The sequence below is a fragment of the Ornithodoros turicata genome, chromosome 5 (assembly GCF_037126465.1).
Source record: "Ornithodoros turicata isolate Travis chromosome 5, ASM3712646v1, whole genome shotgun sequence".
NCBI classification, from domain to species: domain Eukaryota; kingdom Metazoa; phylum Arthropoda; class Arachnida; order Ixodida; family Argasidae; genus Ornithodoros; species Ornithodoros turicata.
Window position 1 is genome coordinate 19,043,161 of NC_088205.1, and position 21,008 is coordinate 19,064,168.

At 47.0% G+C, this 21,008-nt stretch overlaps 2 protein-coding genes across 3 annotated transcripts in view; both read right to left on the bottom strand.

The window, feature by feature from the left end:
• Positions 1-20,781, bottom strand: part of LOC135395354 (uncharacterized) — a 111,641-nt gene extending 90,860 nt beyond the window's left edge. Inside the window, exon 1 of one of the 2 annotated variants that reach the window (XM_064626591.1) lies at positions 20,542-20,781. The gene's annotated coding sequence lies outside the window, so the exon portion shown is untranslated. Of the gene's footprint in view, positions 1-648; positions 737-20,541 lie in introns of those variants that run through there. The other variant, XM_064626592.1, reaches the window with a different exon arrangement.
• LOC135395353 (pleckstrin homology domain-containing family A member 8-like) lies at positions 15,656-16,428 on the bottom strand. The gene is made up of 2 exons (XM_064626590.1): positions 16,332-16,428; positions 15,656-16,258 (listed from the first exon to the last, which is right to left on the bottom strand). Exon 2 carries the CDS (start codon positions 16,188-16,190, stop codon positions 15,720-15,722), a length of 471 nt encoding a protein of 156 aa, XP_064482660.1. The 5' UTR covers positions 16,191-16,258; positions 16,332-16,428; the 3' UTR covers positions 15,656-15,719.
• Positions 20,782-21,008: the final 227 nt, after the last annotated feature.

Genomic DNA, 21,008 nt, shown 5'->3' on the forward strand with positions numbered 1-21,008 from the left:
AAACAAACATGACCAGGTATGTATACAACATCTGTCCGTGGTTGTTGGATAAAGAGCTGCGCTAAACAAGAGTGGTATCCCACCATAAGTGGTGTGTTGTCACATATTGAAGCGATAGTTTTATCGGACCAATCACCGTATACATCCGTCCTAAGATTGATACGACCATGTGACTGTGCGTGCTATCACCACATGCCTCCCTACACTCTAAAAACAGAACTTCACCGCATAGCACGCTGTGCGCCAACTATTGCCGCGGATGATAGGGTTATCGCTTTTGATTCGAGGAGAGAGGGAGGCGTACGCCTTTTTGTGGCAATTACCATTTATCCAAATTGCCACAAAAAGACGTACGCCCCTCTCTCTCCTCGAATCAGAAGCGACAACACTATCATTCGTGGCAATGGTTGGCGCACAGCGTGCTATGCGGTGAAGCTCTGTTTTTAGAGTGCAGAAGGGACCGTATCGCAAAGGTGCAGCTTTTTTTTTTTTTTTTTTTTTTGCGTTGCGCCTTCTTTGACCAATACTACGAGCATTATGTATGGAGCGATATAAGTACATTCCTGCTGAGACACCAGTAGAAGTATTTTTCCGAAATAAATACATAAAAGTACATAAACCGAGTGCTTACATGGGCAAGGTACTCACCAAGAATGTTCGCTTAGGTAGACTCCCAATGTACCGACGTCGACGGGCGTATCCGAAACGGGCTAAGTCACTTTGTATCTCTTTTGCAGAGTTCACTTGTTCCACAAGAGGGCGGAAATAGACACTGAGGAAAAGGTGCGTTGCCTTTCTTTTAAAGCGTAGCGTGCGGAAGAGAGTTATCTATCTCCGTTGCGTGTTTCCTCGCTATATAAAATTGAGACGTTTTTCTATTTGTGATCTTATAGTAACCGTCTTTTTCTATTGAAGATTGTGACGTCTGCAACAGCGACTGTTTCAATACGGTTGAGTTGTCGTCTGCTTCGTAAGAAGTCACCACCAACTTCTCGGATCAATCTATAAAAGAACTTCACTCCATTTATGGTCCACCCTTTCCGGTTTAAGCTACTTTAAGGGGGATACTGCTTATTATCCGGGGTGAGATTTCGTGCCATTTACGCAATCCGACGTCGGGATAGCCGGTGGTAGTAGTGGTAGTGGGGGATAGTAGGTGATAAAGTAGAAAGGAAGGCTGGCTGTCGTCACCGTCTCGAGACCGCGCCAAATATACCCGTACAAATGCGCATGCGCGTGTGTTTTGCGGGCAAGTTCAATTGTACTAAAGATGACGTTGTACGGCGATAGGATAGGATATATTGCGTGCGCACACAGCATGTTTGTTGCAGAAGGTGTTACTAAGTACAGCACGTTTGTGCTTTTCCTCTTTTTGTGAATGTGTGTGCAGTGGAGTTGAAAAACCCGAAAGGAGTTGTGTGAGAAAACGGGGTTAAGACGATTTCATCGAAAATAATTTGGAGGGGTCGGGATTTACGTGGTCGAACCCAAACTATATTTGACTAGATGATGCACTCAATAGTCACGCTTGGCAAGTTTAACCTCGAGAGACATCAGGGTCCTAGAAATAGGCGATAAAATTTAGTGGAAGTTAATTCACTACCGCTGAGCACAAACGTTGAAACTTCAACGTCAAAGCATTCGAGTACGACGAAAAGGGCTGGTGACGGGAATTGAACCTCTCCGATTTCCGGTCAACATACAACAACAACTTTATTGCGAGATGATGAATGGGGAGTTTCACCGCCAAGGGCGATACTCTACCCCATTGCTGGTGGTGATGTGGGGAATGAAATAATGAGCCTTCACAATAAGCATGGCAGTCCTATGCTGTTCAAAAAGGCCAAAAGAGCTTTCAGGGCAGAGCGTTGGTAGGCTCGGTGTGGCCAGGGACCAAGCAATTTTGATAGAGAGGGACGGGGGGGGGGGCGAGAGTCCAGCTGATTAAGACACCCACACTCTTAAAAATGAACTTCACCGCATAGCACACTCCTAGCCAACCACCATCTCGAATGATATCGTTATTTGCCCTAATTTGCTGAAAACGGGGAGCGTACGCCATTTTTGTGACAATTATGAACAGCATAAGTGTCACAAAAAAGGCGTGCGCCTACCGTTTTGAACAAATCAGGGCACAAAGCGATATCATTCGAGTTGATGGTTGCCTAGGAGCGTGCTATGCGGTGAAGTTCATTTTTAAGAGTGCACCTGATTCGCACCGACGCTATTTAGGATCCAAATGCGTTCCATCGTCTAAATACAGCGTGACGTCCTGATAGGAACAGGAATAGAAATAAGCCAGAACTCGGCATGAAAAAGTTCTATAAGGTCATATGAATGCAACAAATTCTGCAATTGGAACGTGGAGCTCGTCTGGGTTATTTCGCGAAGTGTGTCACGTAATCATTCCTGGTTCGACTAAACGAGTTGCTGCCAAAAATTTAGACATTCTGACGACGTGTCTCCGTCTCCGACTACAAAGCATATTCTTTGGGGAACGTCTCATTCGGGATAGAGTGTTCATTGTCATTCAGACGGCAGGAACCACTTGGCAACGAGCACAGCGCGTCTTATCCAATGTCCGACTCTGTGAGTTGAAAGAGTAGAAGGTGAATATTTTGTGCGTGCGGAGAATGACAAACGCGAGTCTGCGGAAACTACGACTCCTCGGAGGGTTTGTTAGCAACCATGTGCTCTCGTATGCGGTATGATATGTGGGCACCCGGCGTGAATTTTGGATGCAGGATCGAGACAGACAGCGGTGTTTTGAGTACGTGCGCTTTCTCTGATCACCGTCAGTTGGGAGATACAACGAACTGGGACCTCTGAATGACGTCAGTGATCCTTTTCCTTTGGTAGGATTTCTAGTCGTTTGTGGTAGAGGGCGGGAGGGGGGGATATATTTATTGGAAGAGAAAAAGGAGAGGAAACGACGAGGAGTATGGGTGTCTAGGTGAAGCAACGCCTCTAGTCGATTGGCGGGAAGACGCAGACGCGGAGTACACCCACCGCACAGAAAGAGACCAACACCGAAGGGTCCAGGATATCGTTCCCACACTCTTAAAAATGAACTTCACCGCATAGCATGCTCCTAGCCAACCATAATCTCGAATGATATCGTTATCAGCCCTGATTTGTTGAAAACGGGAGGCGTACACCGTTTTTGTGACACTTATGCTGTTCATAATTGTCACAGAAGAGGCGTACGCCTCCCGTTTTCCACAAATCAGGGCAGGTAACGATATCATTCGAGATGATGGTTGGCTAGGTTCGTGCTATGCGGTGAAGTTCATTTTTAAGAGTGCAGATATTTCCAACTCAGCCTTAACCTAAAATGTTCGCAAACGGTCTTCAGAACGCGATTAGTGTTTGGTCTGACAAAAATAGGTACTATAGTAGATGAACGTACTAACTACCCTACCCTATACGCCCACCTCATCATCATCTAGCGCGTGTGTTTGTGTACGTATATACTACCTTATATCTTTGCGCCTGCGATATTAGAATATCTTGAATACAGGTTTTTTTTTATTCGTTAAATATTTTTTTTACAAAAAGCATTTGTATATTTGCGAGTGAGTTATACGGTGAGGCGGGCATTCTCTCGAAGAGTCCGTCGAACTACAAGATGACTAATTACCTAAATTTCGTTAATTAGCCCTTTAATTAGGGGTTTCGGGCAAAAGTGACATAGCAGAATGGCATGCAATCCTCGTCGAAAGCCATTCTAAAAAAAAAGAACATCCTGGCACGGCACGCACGTTGCAATCCTAATTTTCCAATGCAAATGAGCCGAAACTAAAAACCGCGCGCATCCGGACTGCATTGAGGACATGACCTTCGCCATTGTCGGCTTATCTGCACCGCGAAGCACAGATCAGCATATACTCCAATCACCTCCATCGCTGCAAATCCCGTGGCCCGACCTGAATGAGCGTTGTACTCTGTGCGCTCCTGATGTGCGCGGTTCGGTTTCGGCTCATTTGCGTAGCGGAATATCGGCCATGGATATTTTACGTATTTGCTAGTCTCAGGATTATTAGATAAGAAAACAATGGGTTTGAGCGAGGATTGTCTCCCACGCTGCTGTCTCGGTTTTGCCCCAAAGCCCCTAATCAAATACTTAAAGGGGCATTAAAATGCAACAGCAACTTGTTCTCAAATTAAAGTTTTTGTTTCACTTAGCATATTACAACCAAAATTAGTTCACGCAGCTACCGTTTGAAGAAAAAAAAAAGCAATAATATAGGTACCGCGGCGTTACAGGTAAGGTTTGTCTGCCTAGCGTGGCGACATGTTGCAAGTGCCGCAGGACAGGACTGCGGATTATTTCGGCCGCCTGGGGTTCCACAAACTTTGCCGGGATCGAACCCGCGTTCTTGAGCTCAACAAACACGTTCCCGGCTGAGCCACCGAGGAAGGCTGAAGAAAAACGCAACGAAAACAGAGACGTCTTTTGCGGCAACGAATGGAATCCTCAGGAAGCAAAGATGAGCGGGAGAAGCGCGCGCATATATCGTGCGTGTGTATTTGGAACGGGTCCTGTCCCAGCGTTGTGTACGCGCGCGGCATGATGCGCAATGCTGCATTTTTCAATACCGATTTACTGAATTGTAGACCACACATTCTTATGGACTGCCCGCAAAGAGGTATACTGTGTGATGAGCTTGCCCGTATCAGCAAGAGACCGTTTAATTTAGCTGCATTCATTGGGCCCCTATGAAGATCCTATGAAGATCCATCGTCGTTTTCTTCACCTGTTCATGGACTTCCTGTCTTCCACTGGATCGCTCCAGACGCTTTAATTCTTTCTCATATTTTCATCCTCCCCTCATCATCTTCATATAATGTTCCACGTGCAATGGGGTAGGGTACCGCATGCACCGAGGTGAAACACTCCATCTCATCGTCATCATCTATTGTTGTTGTGTTGTTGTAGAGCACAATGGCAACCACAAATGTTCTAGTGATAACAATTATCTTGACATCCTTCGGAACTGCACCATGGCGTAGCACGCGCTTACACGCACTCGCACTAAAAACACCCGATGTATACCGGATGGACGAGCTATGCGTACACGAGGTGATGCGACGTTCACTGGGTAGTGCGCAGCCAAGAAAGAGTCCGGTATAATTCTGCACTCTAAAAACAGAACTTCACTGCATAGCACGCTGTGCGCCAACCATTGCCGCGAATGATACGGTTATCGCTTCTGATTCGGAGAGAGGGGGGGCGTACGCCTTTTTGGGACAATTTTCATATATCCAAATTGCCACAAAAAGGCGTACGCCCACCCCTCTCTTCTAATCAGAAGCGATAACTATATCATTCGCAGCAATGGTTGGCTCACAGCGTGCTATGCGGTGAAGTTCTGTCTTTAGAGTGTGATTGTATAGCTTCTTAATGGTATCAAAGCTTTGAATTACGACAACAAGTGCGAAATTAACATAGCGTAGAATGTAATTCGAATTGAACTTGTGGTGACATTTTAGTTCCCCTCTAATTAATAAATTTTAGTTGATTAATCATATAGTTCTTATATACTCTCTTCGAGAACATCAACAAGTAAGTAACGATGATGTAGAGAATGGCCGCCTGCACTCTAAGAGCGGAACTTCGCCGCATAGCACGCTGTCCACCAACCATTGCGACGAATGATAGGGTTATCGCTATTAATTCGAAGAGGGAGAGGGGCGTACACCATTTTGTGTCGATTTGGATATAATAGGTGACACAAAAAGTCATACGACCCCTTTCTCTTCGAATGAAAAGCGATAACCCTGTCAAACAACAAAACAACTTTATTTTGAGATGGAGAGTGGGGAGGTTCATCGCCAGAGGCGATACTCTACCCCATTGCTGCTGGGTAGGTGGGGGATAAAATAATATAGAGAACCCCTGTCATTCTTGTCAGTGCGCTCTAAAAACAGAACTTTACCACATAGCACGGTGACAGGCAACCATTGCACAGAATAATACCTCCATTACTCCCGTTTTTAACAATCAGGGGGCAGAATGATGCCATTTGGGATGGTGATTGGCTAAGAGCGTGATATGTGGTGAAGTTCTGTTTCGGGTTCGAATCCAGGTGTCGACTGTGTTGTCTGAGGTTTTCCTCAGACGTTTTCAGACATGTCGGCACAGTTCCCTTAGAAGTCGGCCCAGCACGCACATTCCCTCAGTGCGTCAGTCGTGACGTTGCCGACCTCTACACTCTAAGAAAAAAAGGAGTACTTTTACTCCTTTTGGGGACTAAATGCATTGCCACAAAAAATAGTCCCTTTCGGGAGTAAATGCATGGGAGTAAATGAATGGCACAGGGTGGAGACTGCATTTAACGCGCTGTTGTAAGAGTCCCAGGTACATGATTCGTGTGCATGCATGAAAATATGTTGAAGCAAACCGTCAACCATGATATATCGAGTTACATAAAATCCTGCGCCCTACATAGGGCGCAGTTTGCGAAGAAAGATGCGCTAAGTGTTTCTTACTCTGGTGGCTGGAAAATGGCTTTGTTGGCTGAGTTACCCGTATTTTCACGCGTATTAGCCGAGGCTTATGCGCGATTTTTTTTTCTCACGAGCGCCCTGCGGCTTATCCACCGGTGCGGATTATCTGATTACTATTTTTTCCTGGTATTTTCCCCATACGCCGATTTTAACGAAAGGGCCGACAGTGTCTCTGGAACAGCACTACCCTGCCGATGCACGAACAGTGCGTAACAGGGACGGGTCCACATTCGAGTAGATTGATCTTCCTGGTGCATTCCCCCAAGCAGCTTTAAGGAAAGTGGTGACAGTGATTCACGTCTTCTGGAAGATCACGGACCCATCAGTCCACGAAAAACACCCGACAAGGGCACAATCCGATCTTGGTAGAACTCCAGAACTGACCTCCTCTGTTGTACACTGTGCTGATCCCGGAGTATGGACCACAGGGTTTATGGCCTTCTCTATGGTCTCCTTTGTCGCACAAATCAGTCGTCTCGTATTGCCCGCGGCTTATCTGCGGGTGCGGCTTATCTACCAGAAAATTTTCAAATCGTCCCAAAAAACACGTCCTGCGGCTTATCTGCGGTGCGGCTTATACGCGTGAAATTACGGTATACAGCCTTATGCCATCAGACTGACCAAGGGCACATACTTACGTAGACTATTGCATTCAGAAGACAATTCGCGAAGCTCAGTGGCAATTTCTAGTCCGGGGGAGTAAATGTCGGGACTAAATGCCGGGTTGGGGGAGTAAAATGGGGAGTAATTGCAGTCCAGGGGAGTAGAAGCTGCAATTACTCCCCGTTTTACTCCTTTTTTTTTCTTGGAGTGTATGAGGCCGACAACGGCGAGCCGTTTCACCACCACCACCATCTGTTTTTAGAGTGCGGTTCGCGCACAGCATGCTGTGCGGTGAAGTTCCGTTTTTAGATTGTGGCCGAATAAGCCATTTGCAAAAGCGTCATCTATACTCGTCTTATGGCTTTTTTAGAAAAAAAACTGTAACGAATAAGAAGTTAAACACCTTTATATTACAGCATTGCAGCTTAGACAAAGAAAAAAAGTACTTCATCTCGCAACACACTATACTAGCTAGACACCATTCTATACATGATATTGCTCTCTCTTCTGATTTGTTAAGTGAGGGATTTTTTTAGCGCTTTGCACTTATGATAAAGATCAGAGAAAGGCCCGCTTCGCCATAATGATAACGGTATTGTTCTGTGCAGCGTGCTACGCGGTGAAGTTTTGCAGTGACTTTCTACTCCTTTACTGTCCTCTAACTTAGCAAGCACATTCCCCGAACATCTAATGGCGCAATAGGAAAGACAATGCTGTTACGCACACTTTAATATTCTCCAAGTACCGGGGAAGTTAAAGCATCTCGTGTGCTCTGTCATCCGGGCATTTGAGTTTGACACCTATCTCTCCCTAGTTGTACTACACAGAAGGCATGAGAGGAAGATTTTAATTACGGACTACGTATTCGCGACGACCCAGTGCATATCACATGACCGGATGCCAACTGCCGTGACGGGAGGGAGATGAACATCAGCTCGTGACGGCGCCATCTCACTGCGAATGCGGGGTGCATCCGAGACGACTGTACGCAAAAGTTAGCGTTTTCTTAGCATCCTTTAAATACCTACACTGTTAAAACAGAACTTCACCACATAGCACGCTCCTAGCCAACCATCATTCCGAATGATATCATTCTGTGCACTGATTTGTTGAAAATGGGAGGAGGCGCCTATCTGGGACAGATTATCTTGTCCCAGATAGGCGCCTCCCCCCTGTTTTGAACAAATCATGACACGGAATGATATCATTCGGTATGATGGTTGGCTAGGAGCGTGCTATGTGGTGAAGTTCATTTTTGAGAGTGTATACACTCTCAAAAATGAACTTCACCGCATAGCACGCTCCTAGCCAACCATAATCTCGAATCATATCGTTATCTGCCCTGATTTGTTGAAAACGGGAGGCGTACGCCTTTTCCGCGACAATTATGAACAGCATAAGGGTCACAAAAAAGTTTTCAACCTCCCGTTTCCATCAAATCAACAAATCAAATCGGGAAGAATACATTGAGTGACGCGTAGAGGCGCTTTGCACACGCAACGTGCACATACCACGTGCACACTCAACGCTCTCTTGGCTTGGCTTCGCTTCGCGTGTACCATCACGGTACCATTATTATTCGAAAACCCGTTTAGCAGAAGTTATGGAGCGAGAGGGACAGAGTGGACGAAGCGCTCTCTGCAGAGTCGCCACTTAACACACTTTATATGGCTATTTCTTTTGATTCGAAGAGATAAGGCGCGTACGCCCCCGTCTCTCTTCGAATCAGAAGCGATACGCCTATCATTCGTGGCAATGGTTGGCGGTCAAGTTCTGTTTTTAGAGTGTACGATGCTTAGCTTCATCCTGTCTCATCTTCCCACGCCCAATACACCACTCAACGTTTGGTCGTTAGCAAAAACGAAAGAAAAAGAGGTCTAACGGCCACGTGATTCGTAAACGCCACTGTTATCCAGCACTAACTTCATCGCAGGAATGACTGGGACCAGGCGTCGACAACAGCCGTGTCTCGTATATGCAGTTTCGCCTTTCTTGCCTTTATCCTCGGCCCTCGCGACATTGACGCCTTCTTTTAGATCACCTGAAAATGGAAGTTTCATTTCCTATTTCGATTTCTTTCCGACCTTATTTGTCCCCGGCTTTAAAGAACGGGTCAACAGTTGAGAAAAGAGCGGTTCAACACGATTGGCGACAAAGTCTACACGGAAAGGAAAACGGCTCCATGGAATCAGCTAGTTTGTTCTTCTTTGTTCCCTCCGCTTTATTAAGCCCAAAGTAAATCGAGTCAGTTACGAACATAAAAAGGCGGCCCTCGAGGTAATTAAACCTCCCAACATCTCATAAGTTGTTCTCTCTTATTTACTCGCTGCAAATGCTACATACAAAGCTCGTTCAAGGTTGACCGAGACTTTTGCGCGAGAATAAAGAGTGAGTAAATATAATTGAATAAAACTGTCGGAGGATTGAAGTGCAATCCTTCTTGGGTCAGCAGCACTTGCAACAGTGGCAGCTGTATGTGTGTCTGTAGCTGTAGAACAGCAACGCATAAGCAAGTTACTTGTGCAGGAGAACGTCTAACCAGCTGAGATTTTTCAAAGATTACAGGCACGGTATAGGGAACAGACGATATGTCAAGGGGGAAAATGTACGAATAATGCAGACAATTTGTCGAAGGACGGGAAATGGTGACGAATGAACCACATGGGCACGTTCGTCCGACTGCAGTCACGCCAGTGAACATCGCGCGCGTTGAGTGAGCCGTCCTCGAGAACCGGCAAGAAAAAGTTCGCGACATTGAAGCCCAGCGAAATATTAGTGGCGGCAGTGTGGCGATAATCATTCACGTGCACTTACTGTTCCGCAAAGCCTGTGCGAGATGGGTTCTATGACACATCACTTGTGACCAGAGGGGAGCGCGCATGGCAGTATCTGAGCAGCTGCTGAACCAGTTTCAATCCGAGAGGGACGAATATTTGCAACCAATCATCACATGTGATGGAACCTGGATGCATCATTTCACCCCAGAGACAAAAAGAAGCAACAATGAATGGCAACATAAAGCTTCTTCACCGCCACAAAAGGCAAGATGCAGCCGTCCGCTGGGAAGTCCACGGGAAGTGTCTTCTGGGACATGCGGGGTGTCATTCATGTGGGCTTCTTGGAGCAAGGGGTCAGGATTAATGCCCCGTACCACACGACGTTGGTAAAGGGTGCCGTTCGAAACGCACCTCACAAGAAGAGGCCTGGGATATTGTCCGGAAGGGTCATTCTTCTTCGTGACAATGCCCGACATGCGCTGGGATGTTTTCCCCACATCCCTTACAGACCTGATTTAGCCCCAAGCGACTGCCATTCGTCGCGGTCTCGATGCTCACCGAATTTCCCAATGTATTTCAAGAAATAAAGGTCTCGGTCAACCCTGAACGACCCTTGTATATTGTGAAAATTATTTTAGTTTTTTCATTGCTGAACTCAATATTTTTACGGATCGTATAAGCCCTAAAGAGTGAGTTCTGCATTATTTTGTAGGATGTATTTTAAACAGCTAGCTGTAGGTTTACTTTTGAGTGTTCGTGACATGTATCAGTTGACATGTACTTGATGTTGATTTCCTCTGTACACTTGGTACTATCACTTAGCTGTTGGCGGGCAGCAAGACAAAAATAAAAGTCTGTAGAGGAGGTGGTATTCCTCTACACAAGTCCTCACCGGCGATGATGGAATGTCCCAGCGGGCAGTTGTGCGTGGCCTCACGCTAGGATGGTGCCGGTAGAACTGGGTGGCAGGCGCAGTGGCGCACTCCAACAGAGGCGTGTCTTCGTCGTCCACGGGCGAATGTGGCTAACGGGTAAACAAATGACTAGAGACAACCGTTGACCGTGAGAGCCAAATGCAGACTGATCAATGGCTTGCGCCACACTGTTTATTCTCCGCGCGCCTAGCGCTAGTACCGTTGACGATGAGGGTGCACATTCGTCGTCCGCGGGCCGCCACATGTGAAATTAAATCGAAGGCTATTATTCTCCGTTATTGTAAATAATAAAAAGTAAACTGGTAGTGGGAAGACCTAGGGGTGTAATCGCGTAAGTATGTGAAGCTGCATTTATATCCAGGTAATTAAAATTCGTAACAAACTCGTTTTTGCTTACTCATCCTCCACCTCTTCTCCCTCCCCTGGGAGCACCGAGCCGCCACTTTAGAGCAGGTTGACCGCACTTTCCCCCTACATCACCCCACCCCCGATCAAGACATGGTGAGCAAACGTAAGAGACAAGGAGAGGGTTCCCAAACAAAGAAGCCATCAACTAATATGTCTTTTCTGTTCATCCCAATAAAGCAGCCACTGGCGGATGCTGTCCGTGTCTCTTTTACGTTTGTTCATCATGTTTTGAAGTAATGCAACGCGCTCCGCATTTTGTTCTACTCTAAGCAGTTTATATCGATTAGTACACTGAGCTCTGCTAATGATAAAATTTGCGACCAACCTGGTTTCTCTCGAAAGACAGCAAAATCAGAGGTATATAACGGATTTGTTTTCTCACTCGTTGTACACCCTGTTAGAACAACGGCTGGTCTTCTGCTGCTACGTGTAATTGACTGAATAATCCCCACTCAGTAGCGAGTTTCAGCTGATCGGAAAGAATCTCATAAAGAAGATCTGCGGCCCCACAGGAGTGGGGGCGCAGTGACGTCAAACTTGTTCTGTGCTGCGTCACCCATTTTGGCTCAATTTCTATTGGCTAACCTCGGCGATGTAACAGCGCCGTGTCGCCGGCTCGTAAACGTATGGAGGCCATGCATTAAACACAACACTAAACGATACTGGAATGCCTTGGAAAGCCGTCGTTTCCGAGGAAGACAAGAAATTACTAGATTACCTCTCGCCCCTTTCCATTCTTTATGAAACGACTATACGGAAGTGATCTGTCGAACCCGCCATCTCTGTATCCTGCTTCTGCAGTTTCATTACAAGCTAGACGTAAATATGTAACGTTGTCTTCCTTGTTTACTGGGGCGTGGGAAGTAACTAAATCTGATTACATGTTTTACAGATGAAACCAAGACGTCGCTGGAGTGCTTGCACTTTATTTATTTGTGGATATACCTCGTAAGCCCCTCGCGGGCGTTACATGAGTTCTATAAGACCAGATGCATCGTCTAATCGTAAGCAACTCGGACGCAGATGCATTGTTCCGGGAACCTACAGGAAGCTGTCCGTCCTTCATGACATAAAATTCGCTTTTTATCTCCACAGTCTACAGTATTTCTGTCTCCACAGAACAGCGGTCAAATTATGTTGACTCGAAACTGGGGTTGGCTGGACGTTGTTGGCGGGACATCCCCAACATGAGGTCCAGTTGCCAGTGTGTTTAGAGATGCGCAAAGGCCTCAATGCCTCAATGATTCCCGTCTTGAGAAGTAGAAAGTACTTTATCGTGTAAGTCAGATGTCCTTCACGTAAGTTTCGAACTCCCAAGCAGCACAATGTACTGAAAGTCGAGTGCAATAGGGGTGGACGGGTAGGTGGAAGGCCTTGAACGGACTCTTGAAACTAAAGAACATTGATAAGACACATACCGTCCACCCCTATTGCACTCGCCTTTCAGTACATTTTGCTGCTTGTGCTGCTTTCGGTAAAACTCGATCCCACCCCAATGTGTGCTATACACCTCATTCCCAAACAGATGTGTGTCTAAACCAGGTGATTAGATTAGAATTAGAGAACAAAAATATGGAGATGGTGGCTCCTACAAAACACAGGAGCCGGCTACTCCAAAACACTTAGAAATGAACTAGGTGAAATGTCGTCTTCCCCCAGTTGACTTTTGAATCCGTAACTCGAAAGAAAAAAGAAAGCACAAAAACATTGTAGCTGGAAGGAAATTCCGCACCATCCGTGCACCCAATACGATCACAACAAATCTTACTATCACTGTTTAACACTAATTTTGAGAACACGACGTGTGCATAAAACACAAAGCCGGGCATTTCTCAATGGGCGTTTGGTGCTTCGAAAGCTTCCCTTTACTGTAACTTCTAACATGGCGATTCTTAGACCCGCAGTGGCATTGAGCCCGTAACCCTAAGAACAGACAATGGGAAGACACAATTTAGATGGTGTTTCCATGGGATTCTATGATTTTTTTCAGAGGTGGGAAGCGTGCAACCCCTCCACACACACATCTTTTCTGGAGACGGGCGCTGCGGACTAAAGAGCGCACTATTTTCACAAGTGACCTGGGAGCTTCGGGGGGGGGGGGGGGGGGCGCACGCCTCCCTTGTCCTCTGTTACGAAAGGGGAGAGACGACCGAGCCGAACTGCCTTCGAACGTTTTCCTGACAATGGTAATGGTACCGTGATGTCACACGTAAGGTTTCTCTGCGCAGTGTGGCGACATGTTGCACGTGCCCCAGCGTAGGACTCCGGATAATTCGGACCACCTGGGGTTCTTTTGACGTGCGCCAGAAATCTCCGACACACGGTGCTGGAAGCAATGTTTACCTCAAACAACACAAGCAAACAGTAAACAGTATCCTAGGCGCTACCGGCGCGCGCTATCAGCTCCTTCCTCGTCTTTCCTCAACATGCTCCCCGGCTGGCGTTGTGGTGATGCGCTTCCGAAAACGCCGCCGGTCCCACCATACTTCACTTCCTGCTTCAACCAGCCTACTGGGGACCTTCTGCTGGAAGTTATACAGCATCTTGATGAGCGCCCTCGTAGATGAGCCATATGCGTCGGAGTCGTAGAAAGAAATCGCTCGTCCCAAGTTTCCCACACGTCCGGCACGCTCCACACGGCGGACGCACCCGTCAATGCTCTGAAACCGGTCGTAACTGACGACGTAACGCAAATCCTTGATGTCGAGTCCACAGGATGCTCCTGCAGCTGCCACTAAGACATGGCACCCCCGGGACAAAGAAGGTATTATCTCGAGGATAGAGTCGTAGCCGTACTCATTGGCCACATTCGCAAACTGAATTGCCGGCTCACGTATCGAAGATAGGACAACGGCTGAGAGTGCTCGAACTTCGCGGTTCGATGGGTCTTCAAGGTTAGGGCACTCCAGCGTGCTTCGCGAGTTCCGGCAGTGTAAAAGCAGACATATTCACATACCCAGTCTGTGCGGACATAATGGAGCTTGTACCAGCGAGCGCGATCCTGATCCTGGCCGATTTCTGAGAAGCCGTTGGCATCATGTGCCTTGCACGTCGCAGACCGCCGCTCTTGAGGAGGTGGCACAGCCCTATCTCACCGAAAGGAACGAAAGGCACACTATCTGGCTTCGACGGGAATGGTGTCGTACTTGTCGACGCTCATGCTAGGCGATACCGTAAAGATGTGCGGGTCTTCACCCGCAGACAGGGCCGGAGGAATATGGGGGTCTCCACAGGCTTGCCATCCGGTCCCATCCGTGGTACGGGTTCATCGGTGCAATCTCTTGACGTGTGTCGTTCTTGCTGACACATGAAGCGGTCCTTTGGCTCGTCAGAGTCATTCCTGCTACCTTCTTGAAAGTCTAAATTTGGGAGTGTTGAAGTAAAACGCGACGTTGAATGATGTCGTCGATGTGCGCTGGGACGGACAGAGGCAGACGTTGGCGGTTGGCTGCGGTGGTCGTATCGAACGGCTCGCAATATCGATAGTAAACGGAGTGGCCAACGTTGATGTAACCGCCGAATGGCCCAAGAACCGGTTGGCACGTCCTAAAGTGAACGACAATCAGCTCATCGACTCTATCCACAAGACAGTACCTTCTTTGTCCCGAGGGTGCTATATCGTAGTGGCAGCTACAGGAGCAGACCGCGGACTCGACCTCAGGGATTTGCGTTACGTCATCAGTTGGGCCGAGCGATGTCTTTCTACGACTCCGATGCAGGTGGCTCTACTGCGAGGGCACTCATCAAGTCGCTGACGCTGTCGAACTTCCTGCAGAAGGCGGTCTCCAGTAGGCTGGTTGAAGCACGAAGCGAAGGATGGTGGGACCGGTGGCGTTTTCGGAGGCACATCATCACAATGCCGGCCGGGGAGCATGTTGCGGAAAGAGAAGGCAGGGGCTGAGAGCGCGCGCCTTTGGCGCGCCCTGCAATTCTGTTGTTAGGTTTGTTGTGGCAGTAAAACGCTTGGACGTTTGGTCGCGGGGCTGTGTCCTTCCTTTCCGTAACACCCCCCTCTCGGTATGCTCGTGGGTGCTTCGTGTAACAGCACTGTGGCTGCAATAGCTGGACAAATATTGTCATACATGCATACCATACCATGCACAGATGGCTTCGTTTAAAGCCCCAGGACTGGTACAGTCTCCAGAAGGCAAGGATGATTGATTGGATGCACTATATGGAAGAATATAGCCAGCGACAACGTCAAAATAAAAATAAAATGAGTGAGCTGCTTGGGATCGTCTTCCTGGAGGACCACAATTATCTCCGTATTAATCTCTAAATGACACCGAGGGTTTGCTCTTTTTTTTTTTTTTTTTTGCTGTTTTGATATTATCGCCGATTATATATAGTCAATCGAATGTTCCTTGCCTCTTGGTGACGATGTCTGCCATTGGCCTTCAACAATAATTGCGGCACACGAGAAACTTTTGGCACCAAATATAACTTGTGACCACAGTAGGTGGGAGCATACAATCAGTTTTGAAGATCAATCCACATCGAGATTCGAACGTTTGTAGAACTCATCGATGTCATTGAGGACCTTCGTGAGGGCCGTGATATATTCAGCACATTGCGCAAGCAACTGTCTCATATAGTCAGGGTGCTTCCAGTCCTCAGGAGACGGTGCCATGTCTTCTACGAACTTTGAGAACCGTGGCATTGCGTTGAGCATCATCGCAGAAACCCCGCGAACAATGAAGTTGTGGTATTTCTTTATGGTGGCGTCGTACGCAATTCGAGCAGCCTGCACCATATTTTCGTTTCCTTCTTGTATTTGCTTCAAGAAGGCACTGATGAACTCGAAGGTCCTTTTGAGCCACAGGAGAGCTACCGTGGCTTCAGTCTTTCCTGCGTCCCTTTCGCGCTGGATCATAGCCAGCAGGTATTCTGAAGCAGGCGGGTCCTTCTCGTATGTCTTCTGCAAGGTATTGATATTGCCCTCGAGGTCCTTCTTCATTGGAGAGAACAGATTCGGGCCGAGCACGTCGAAGACTGGAAGAATCTCGCGGCAGCAGTTGAGAAACTCTGCGGTAGGGATGCCGTCCTTGGTGTCAAGGTTCACAAAATTGTGAGCCATAACAGAAAAGAAGGTCCGCACCTGTGGAGCGTTGGGCAATCCACTCGCCGCTGTGCTGTTGTTGCTGGCCATGTCCCGGTGAGAGAATTTTGCGGATCTCTGCACGTGAGTGGTTCAAACTGGCGCGCGAGTCTCAACATCATCGTGATTTTGCGGTAAAAAATCAGCATTTACAGGATCGGATGTATTTATGATTGGACTTTTTTATTGGATTGACAAGAAAAACAGTGTTCCTTTCAATTCTGCACGAATTGGCAACAACGATACTGACTTAACATTGTGAAATAATATTCAATAGACGTTGTACGGTGGTGAAATATTATTTACTCGTAGTATCTAAGAACTCTAGTTCCCTGCGGCTTGGCCGAATGGGTATGGTCGGGTATAGACCAGTTGCCGCGCCTGACTTCACACTCTTGTGGTGGCGCTGCAGTCAGCAGGGCATCTGCTTGGTGCGGTCGAAACAGCCGTCGTTTTCAATTAAAGTGACCGCTGTTCTCATGGAAAGTGAGTAAGTAGTAGTGAGTACATGGGGGTAGCCAATGAACACTGTGTTAAATAAATGAAATGTGTGGGTATATTTGCTCCCGAAACTGAACTATCATGTTTTTTAACCATATATATCATATTCTGCTTCAAAACACTTTTCAGTAGAAGTTTTTTTTCTTAGGTTTTTAAACTCTTTTCAAAAAAAAGGATTCGAAAGATTCGAGATTCGTAAGATTCGTGGATTCGCAGAACCTTCCTTGGATTCGGATTTGGATTGGGATTCGCAAAATTCTGGATTCGTCCCATCTCTAGCCAACAGCAAAGTGGTCTATGGTCGTTGGTGGTAGTAGTTTCAAAGCTATACTATGTAGTGAAGGCCACAGGATCGAATCCCACAATCGGCTGTGCTGTCCCTTATTTTTTCTGAGCTTTCCTATCACTTGTTCCAATGTCGGCCCAGGACGCATACTAAACCCTCTCTCCTACTCATTCCTACCTACATATGCTAAAAAAGATCTTCAGCCACCGCCGTGACCCAAATGCTTTGCACACAACTACAAATCAAATACAAATGCTTTGCACACAACTTGCTACTCAGGACCGTTCGGTACGATGGTTCATGGTATTTCATAAATATCGTACTAATCAGGAAATGTGGAAACTTTCAGTCAACACAAGTGACAAAAAGATAAAGTGAGATAAATACTGAAACTCGTGTTTATTAGAATACAAGCTTTCATGTCCCCCATGGTGGACTGCACTTAATCAGGTACATGGTATATGACGAACACGAAGGAAAACGAAGGAACCTTCAGGTACCTGACCGAGCCCTGGAGCAACTTGGTGGCAGGGTATAAGTTGCTTAGATACATCGTGCTCCACTGGGGACGCTAAATACGTTGTGTTAGAGATTTCATCGCACATTCAAGAACCCTCAGGTGTGCAGCCCGATCACCGTGGCAACGTAAAGCCACGTATTATTATTATTATTATCACTAACAATCCCAGAGCAAATTTGACTTATTATTACGGCTCCTCGTAAATAGCTTATACCCTTGTCAAGCACTCTCAGAAAAAAGGGTGGAGCAGTTACACCTTTTAGGGGGTAATAGTTGTTACATATGTTGTGCCTAAAAGGTTGCAAAGTTCTACCTGCTACCTATGAATGATAGGATTACCGCTTCGAATTCGGTGAGTGAGGGGGGCGTACGCCTTTTTGCAGCAATATCGGTATATGATAATAGCTTTTACCACCCTTTTACACCCTTTATCAGATGCTGTGTTGACCTAGGTGGTAACTATAGAAGTTATCACCTTTTCACACCCATTTTTCTTAGAGTGCACGGGGAGCGCTACCCACGGTTACACGTAAAGCAGCGTACAGCGCTAACCGCGGTTCGCCGCAGTCACACGGCTGACCGAACGGAGGTTACGCCGCTAACCGCGGTTATGGGAAACCGAGCTTGGCAGCTTCGGCTTTCGCGAGGTAACCACGGGTTCGCGATTCCGCGAAATGACAATGAAGTGATACGCGTGTAATGACATTTCCCGCAAATAATCATGTGCGTGCCGTGTATTCAATGATTGTTAAGCTTCTTAACTGCCATTGTATTGTTGACTGTATGAGATGAGCCACAGAATATTGTGTACTCATCTTCCTAAACTTTTCCTAACCATTTAGCCTGCTCGTTATCCCTTGTTACCGCTTGTTAATTGTCATTATGCTTTTTTCTTTTCACGATATACAGCGTAATCAAAATATACCTGGCCCTTGTGTCACAATCACGATGTCACTGCTAAAATGTCACAAAGTGCAGTGTGACAACAACAAACCGTGGTTCACGATAACCGCGGTTTGGTCGGGTGACTGCGGTTAAGCGTAACCGCGGTTAAGACTGCCCGTGTGAGAAGGGTATTACAGGTAACGCCTTAAAAAAATGAATTTATCGTACCAGGAATGCCATACGTCCGCTTCGCTTCCTCCGCTTCGTCCGCGTGAATGCCCTGGCAGACAATTTTAAGTTTGCATGGGCAGCGTTGTCTTCGTGTAACTTACGCGGTTAGTGATCGGGAAAATGCGCCTTATATGTTTTCTACTCGTGCATCACGAGAACGGCATGATTTTGTTCTCATCCGTGTGGGCACCGCGAAGCAAACTGTAGTTATGAGCAAGCTGGCTGTGTACAGGTATGGACAGGTCTAGAAATAGCAGTCATAATAGTAACTATTCGCTTTGCGTCACAAGAAAACTCTGTTCGAAATACCGGCGGCTCTCGTCCTGAGGCACTTCCCTTAACGTAATATTATTATGAGACGGTCTGCTCTGTGGATTTTTTTTTCATAGTAACGTAAATAGCAACCGGTGAAACCGGGTGGACGATTGACACCAAGCTTAGAGAAGATCTAATCTCTGTTTGAAGTGTTAACTCACATTTCTGAAACCGGGCTTACGACGAATACAACAGCTAAGCTTCTCGAAAAACCAGCGAGTGCAGGGAAGCGAACCTACACCTCTGATGTGTACTATACCATTACAGTACCAAGGCCTCGTTCAGGGGGGCACTGTATTTAAAAGCCCGCACGGAAGACGAGGCGTATGTCGTGCCACCAAGTTCGCGTACGCGACTGGGTTCGAACACACAACTAACTAATTCTCGTCAGGACAGTAGGAAGGAGTGACATTTATTACGCGCCTCCGCTGACAGATGACTCGGCAAGAAACTGTGGTGGTATCTTACTGGACATTGTACTGCAAAATCATGAATAAACTTCCAAGAGAAAAGTGGGATTGATTCGACCACGCCATCTCCCGATGTTCAGCGTGATGAAAACACCAAATCAATGGCGCTATTCCGTCAGCGTGGCTGACATGACGTAGCTCAACTTTGATTTGACAGCACCATTTATAGCATCGTATTTGTATACTGCTCCCGTTCTCTAAAACGCCCCATGCATAGCTGGGTTAGAACGATACTCGGTTAACGAAACTAATACATCGCGCAGCCATTGTGCAACAGGCATGTTTTTATCACGCTCGGCGTTACTCCCCCGAAGCTCGAGAAGCAAGTGATGGCAGTGGACTCGAATGGTGACAGCTGCTTCACTAAATAGTTGCAACATAAGCCATCAAATTTGTTCAAGAACTGAAGCCAACGAAAGTGGATTCATTTTCTCAATATTTGGGACAGGGGAATTGCTGACAACTCCGCGTACATGTACAGTGTCTGTACCATTCACTGTTCATTGGGTCATTGGTGGGGCATAGTCACCCAAGAAGTGCGTACGCTGGTATAAAAAGGGGTGACAGTACTGCGGAGAACGAAACTGTGACGCTCAGCGAAGTAACCGTTTCGCGTACCTACATGGGAAAGAAGTTGTTTAAAACAGCATCTAAAATATAAACTAAAGATGTTTACCCTCGTCTTTGCAGCTAGGTAACATACCGAATGCGCACCTTCATTATATCATGAAAAGTCGCTTAAAATTTTGTAACTATTTTGTCAAAAGGCTGGTAAGCAGTAAACGATAACTGTTCACCCTGCAGGAACTACTCAAGCACACTTTTGAAAGAGAGCTTCGCTTCATAACACATTCAGGGCCAGCAAGCGTGATATAGCTCTTGACTGGAAAATTGTTTTACACAGGGGCGCACGCATCGCGTTAACGGAAGACGGGACGATATCGCCCTGTCGGTTGGTGCAGTGAAGTTTTCTCTTAGGAATGTACTTGGTCCCGAACTCACCTGTACCCGTGTGTCCTGCTCCTCTGTTCCCGGATGAAGCACGGCGTTCCAAGTTCCGAAGCGCCGCGTACTGAGAACCGCCTGTTGCAAGAACACACAATGAGAACTGCGAGCGTCCAACTTTCACTTTTGCCCCCTCTCTCTGAAACACTTTGCCTCCTATTAAACGAACGTCGCCGGTTGCGCTCTCTCTCGGCAAGCGCTCGCAACTGCCTCTTTGCTGGGGTCTTATAGTTGAGGGGCACCCACGTTTCGAATACGAGGGCGGATGGAGGCTGGACTAGCCAGAAGGAAAGGGAAGGACGTTGTTCCTTGAGAAAGGAGGTGAGTGAGGAGGAGGAGGAAAGTAGCGCGTGCGCCGTACATGCAGTTTCTGCTCGGGAACTTTCAAGACTTTCGTCTGCGGTACAAGATGAGGTAAACCAGTTAAGTTTGCGGGTAGCTTGTAAAGATCTCGAGCTTAGAAG

Bases quoted from the DNA above. Each gene is read 5' to 3' on its own strand.
- LOC135395353 (XM_064626590.1), bottom strand. From the start codon at position 16,190: ATGAAGAAGGACCTCGAGGGCAATATCAATACCTTGCAGAAGACATAC.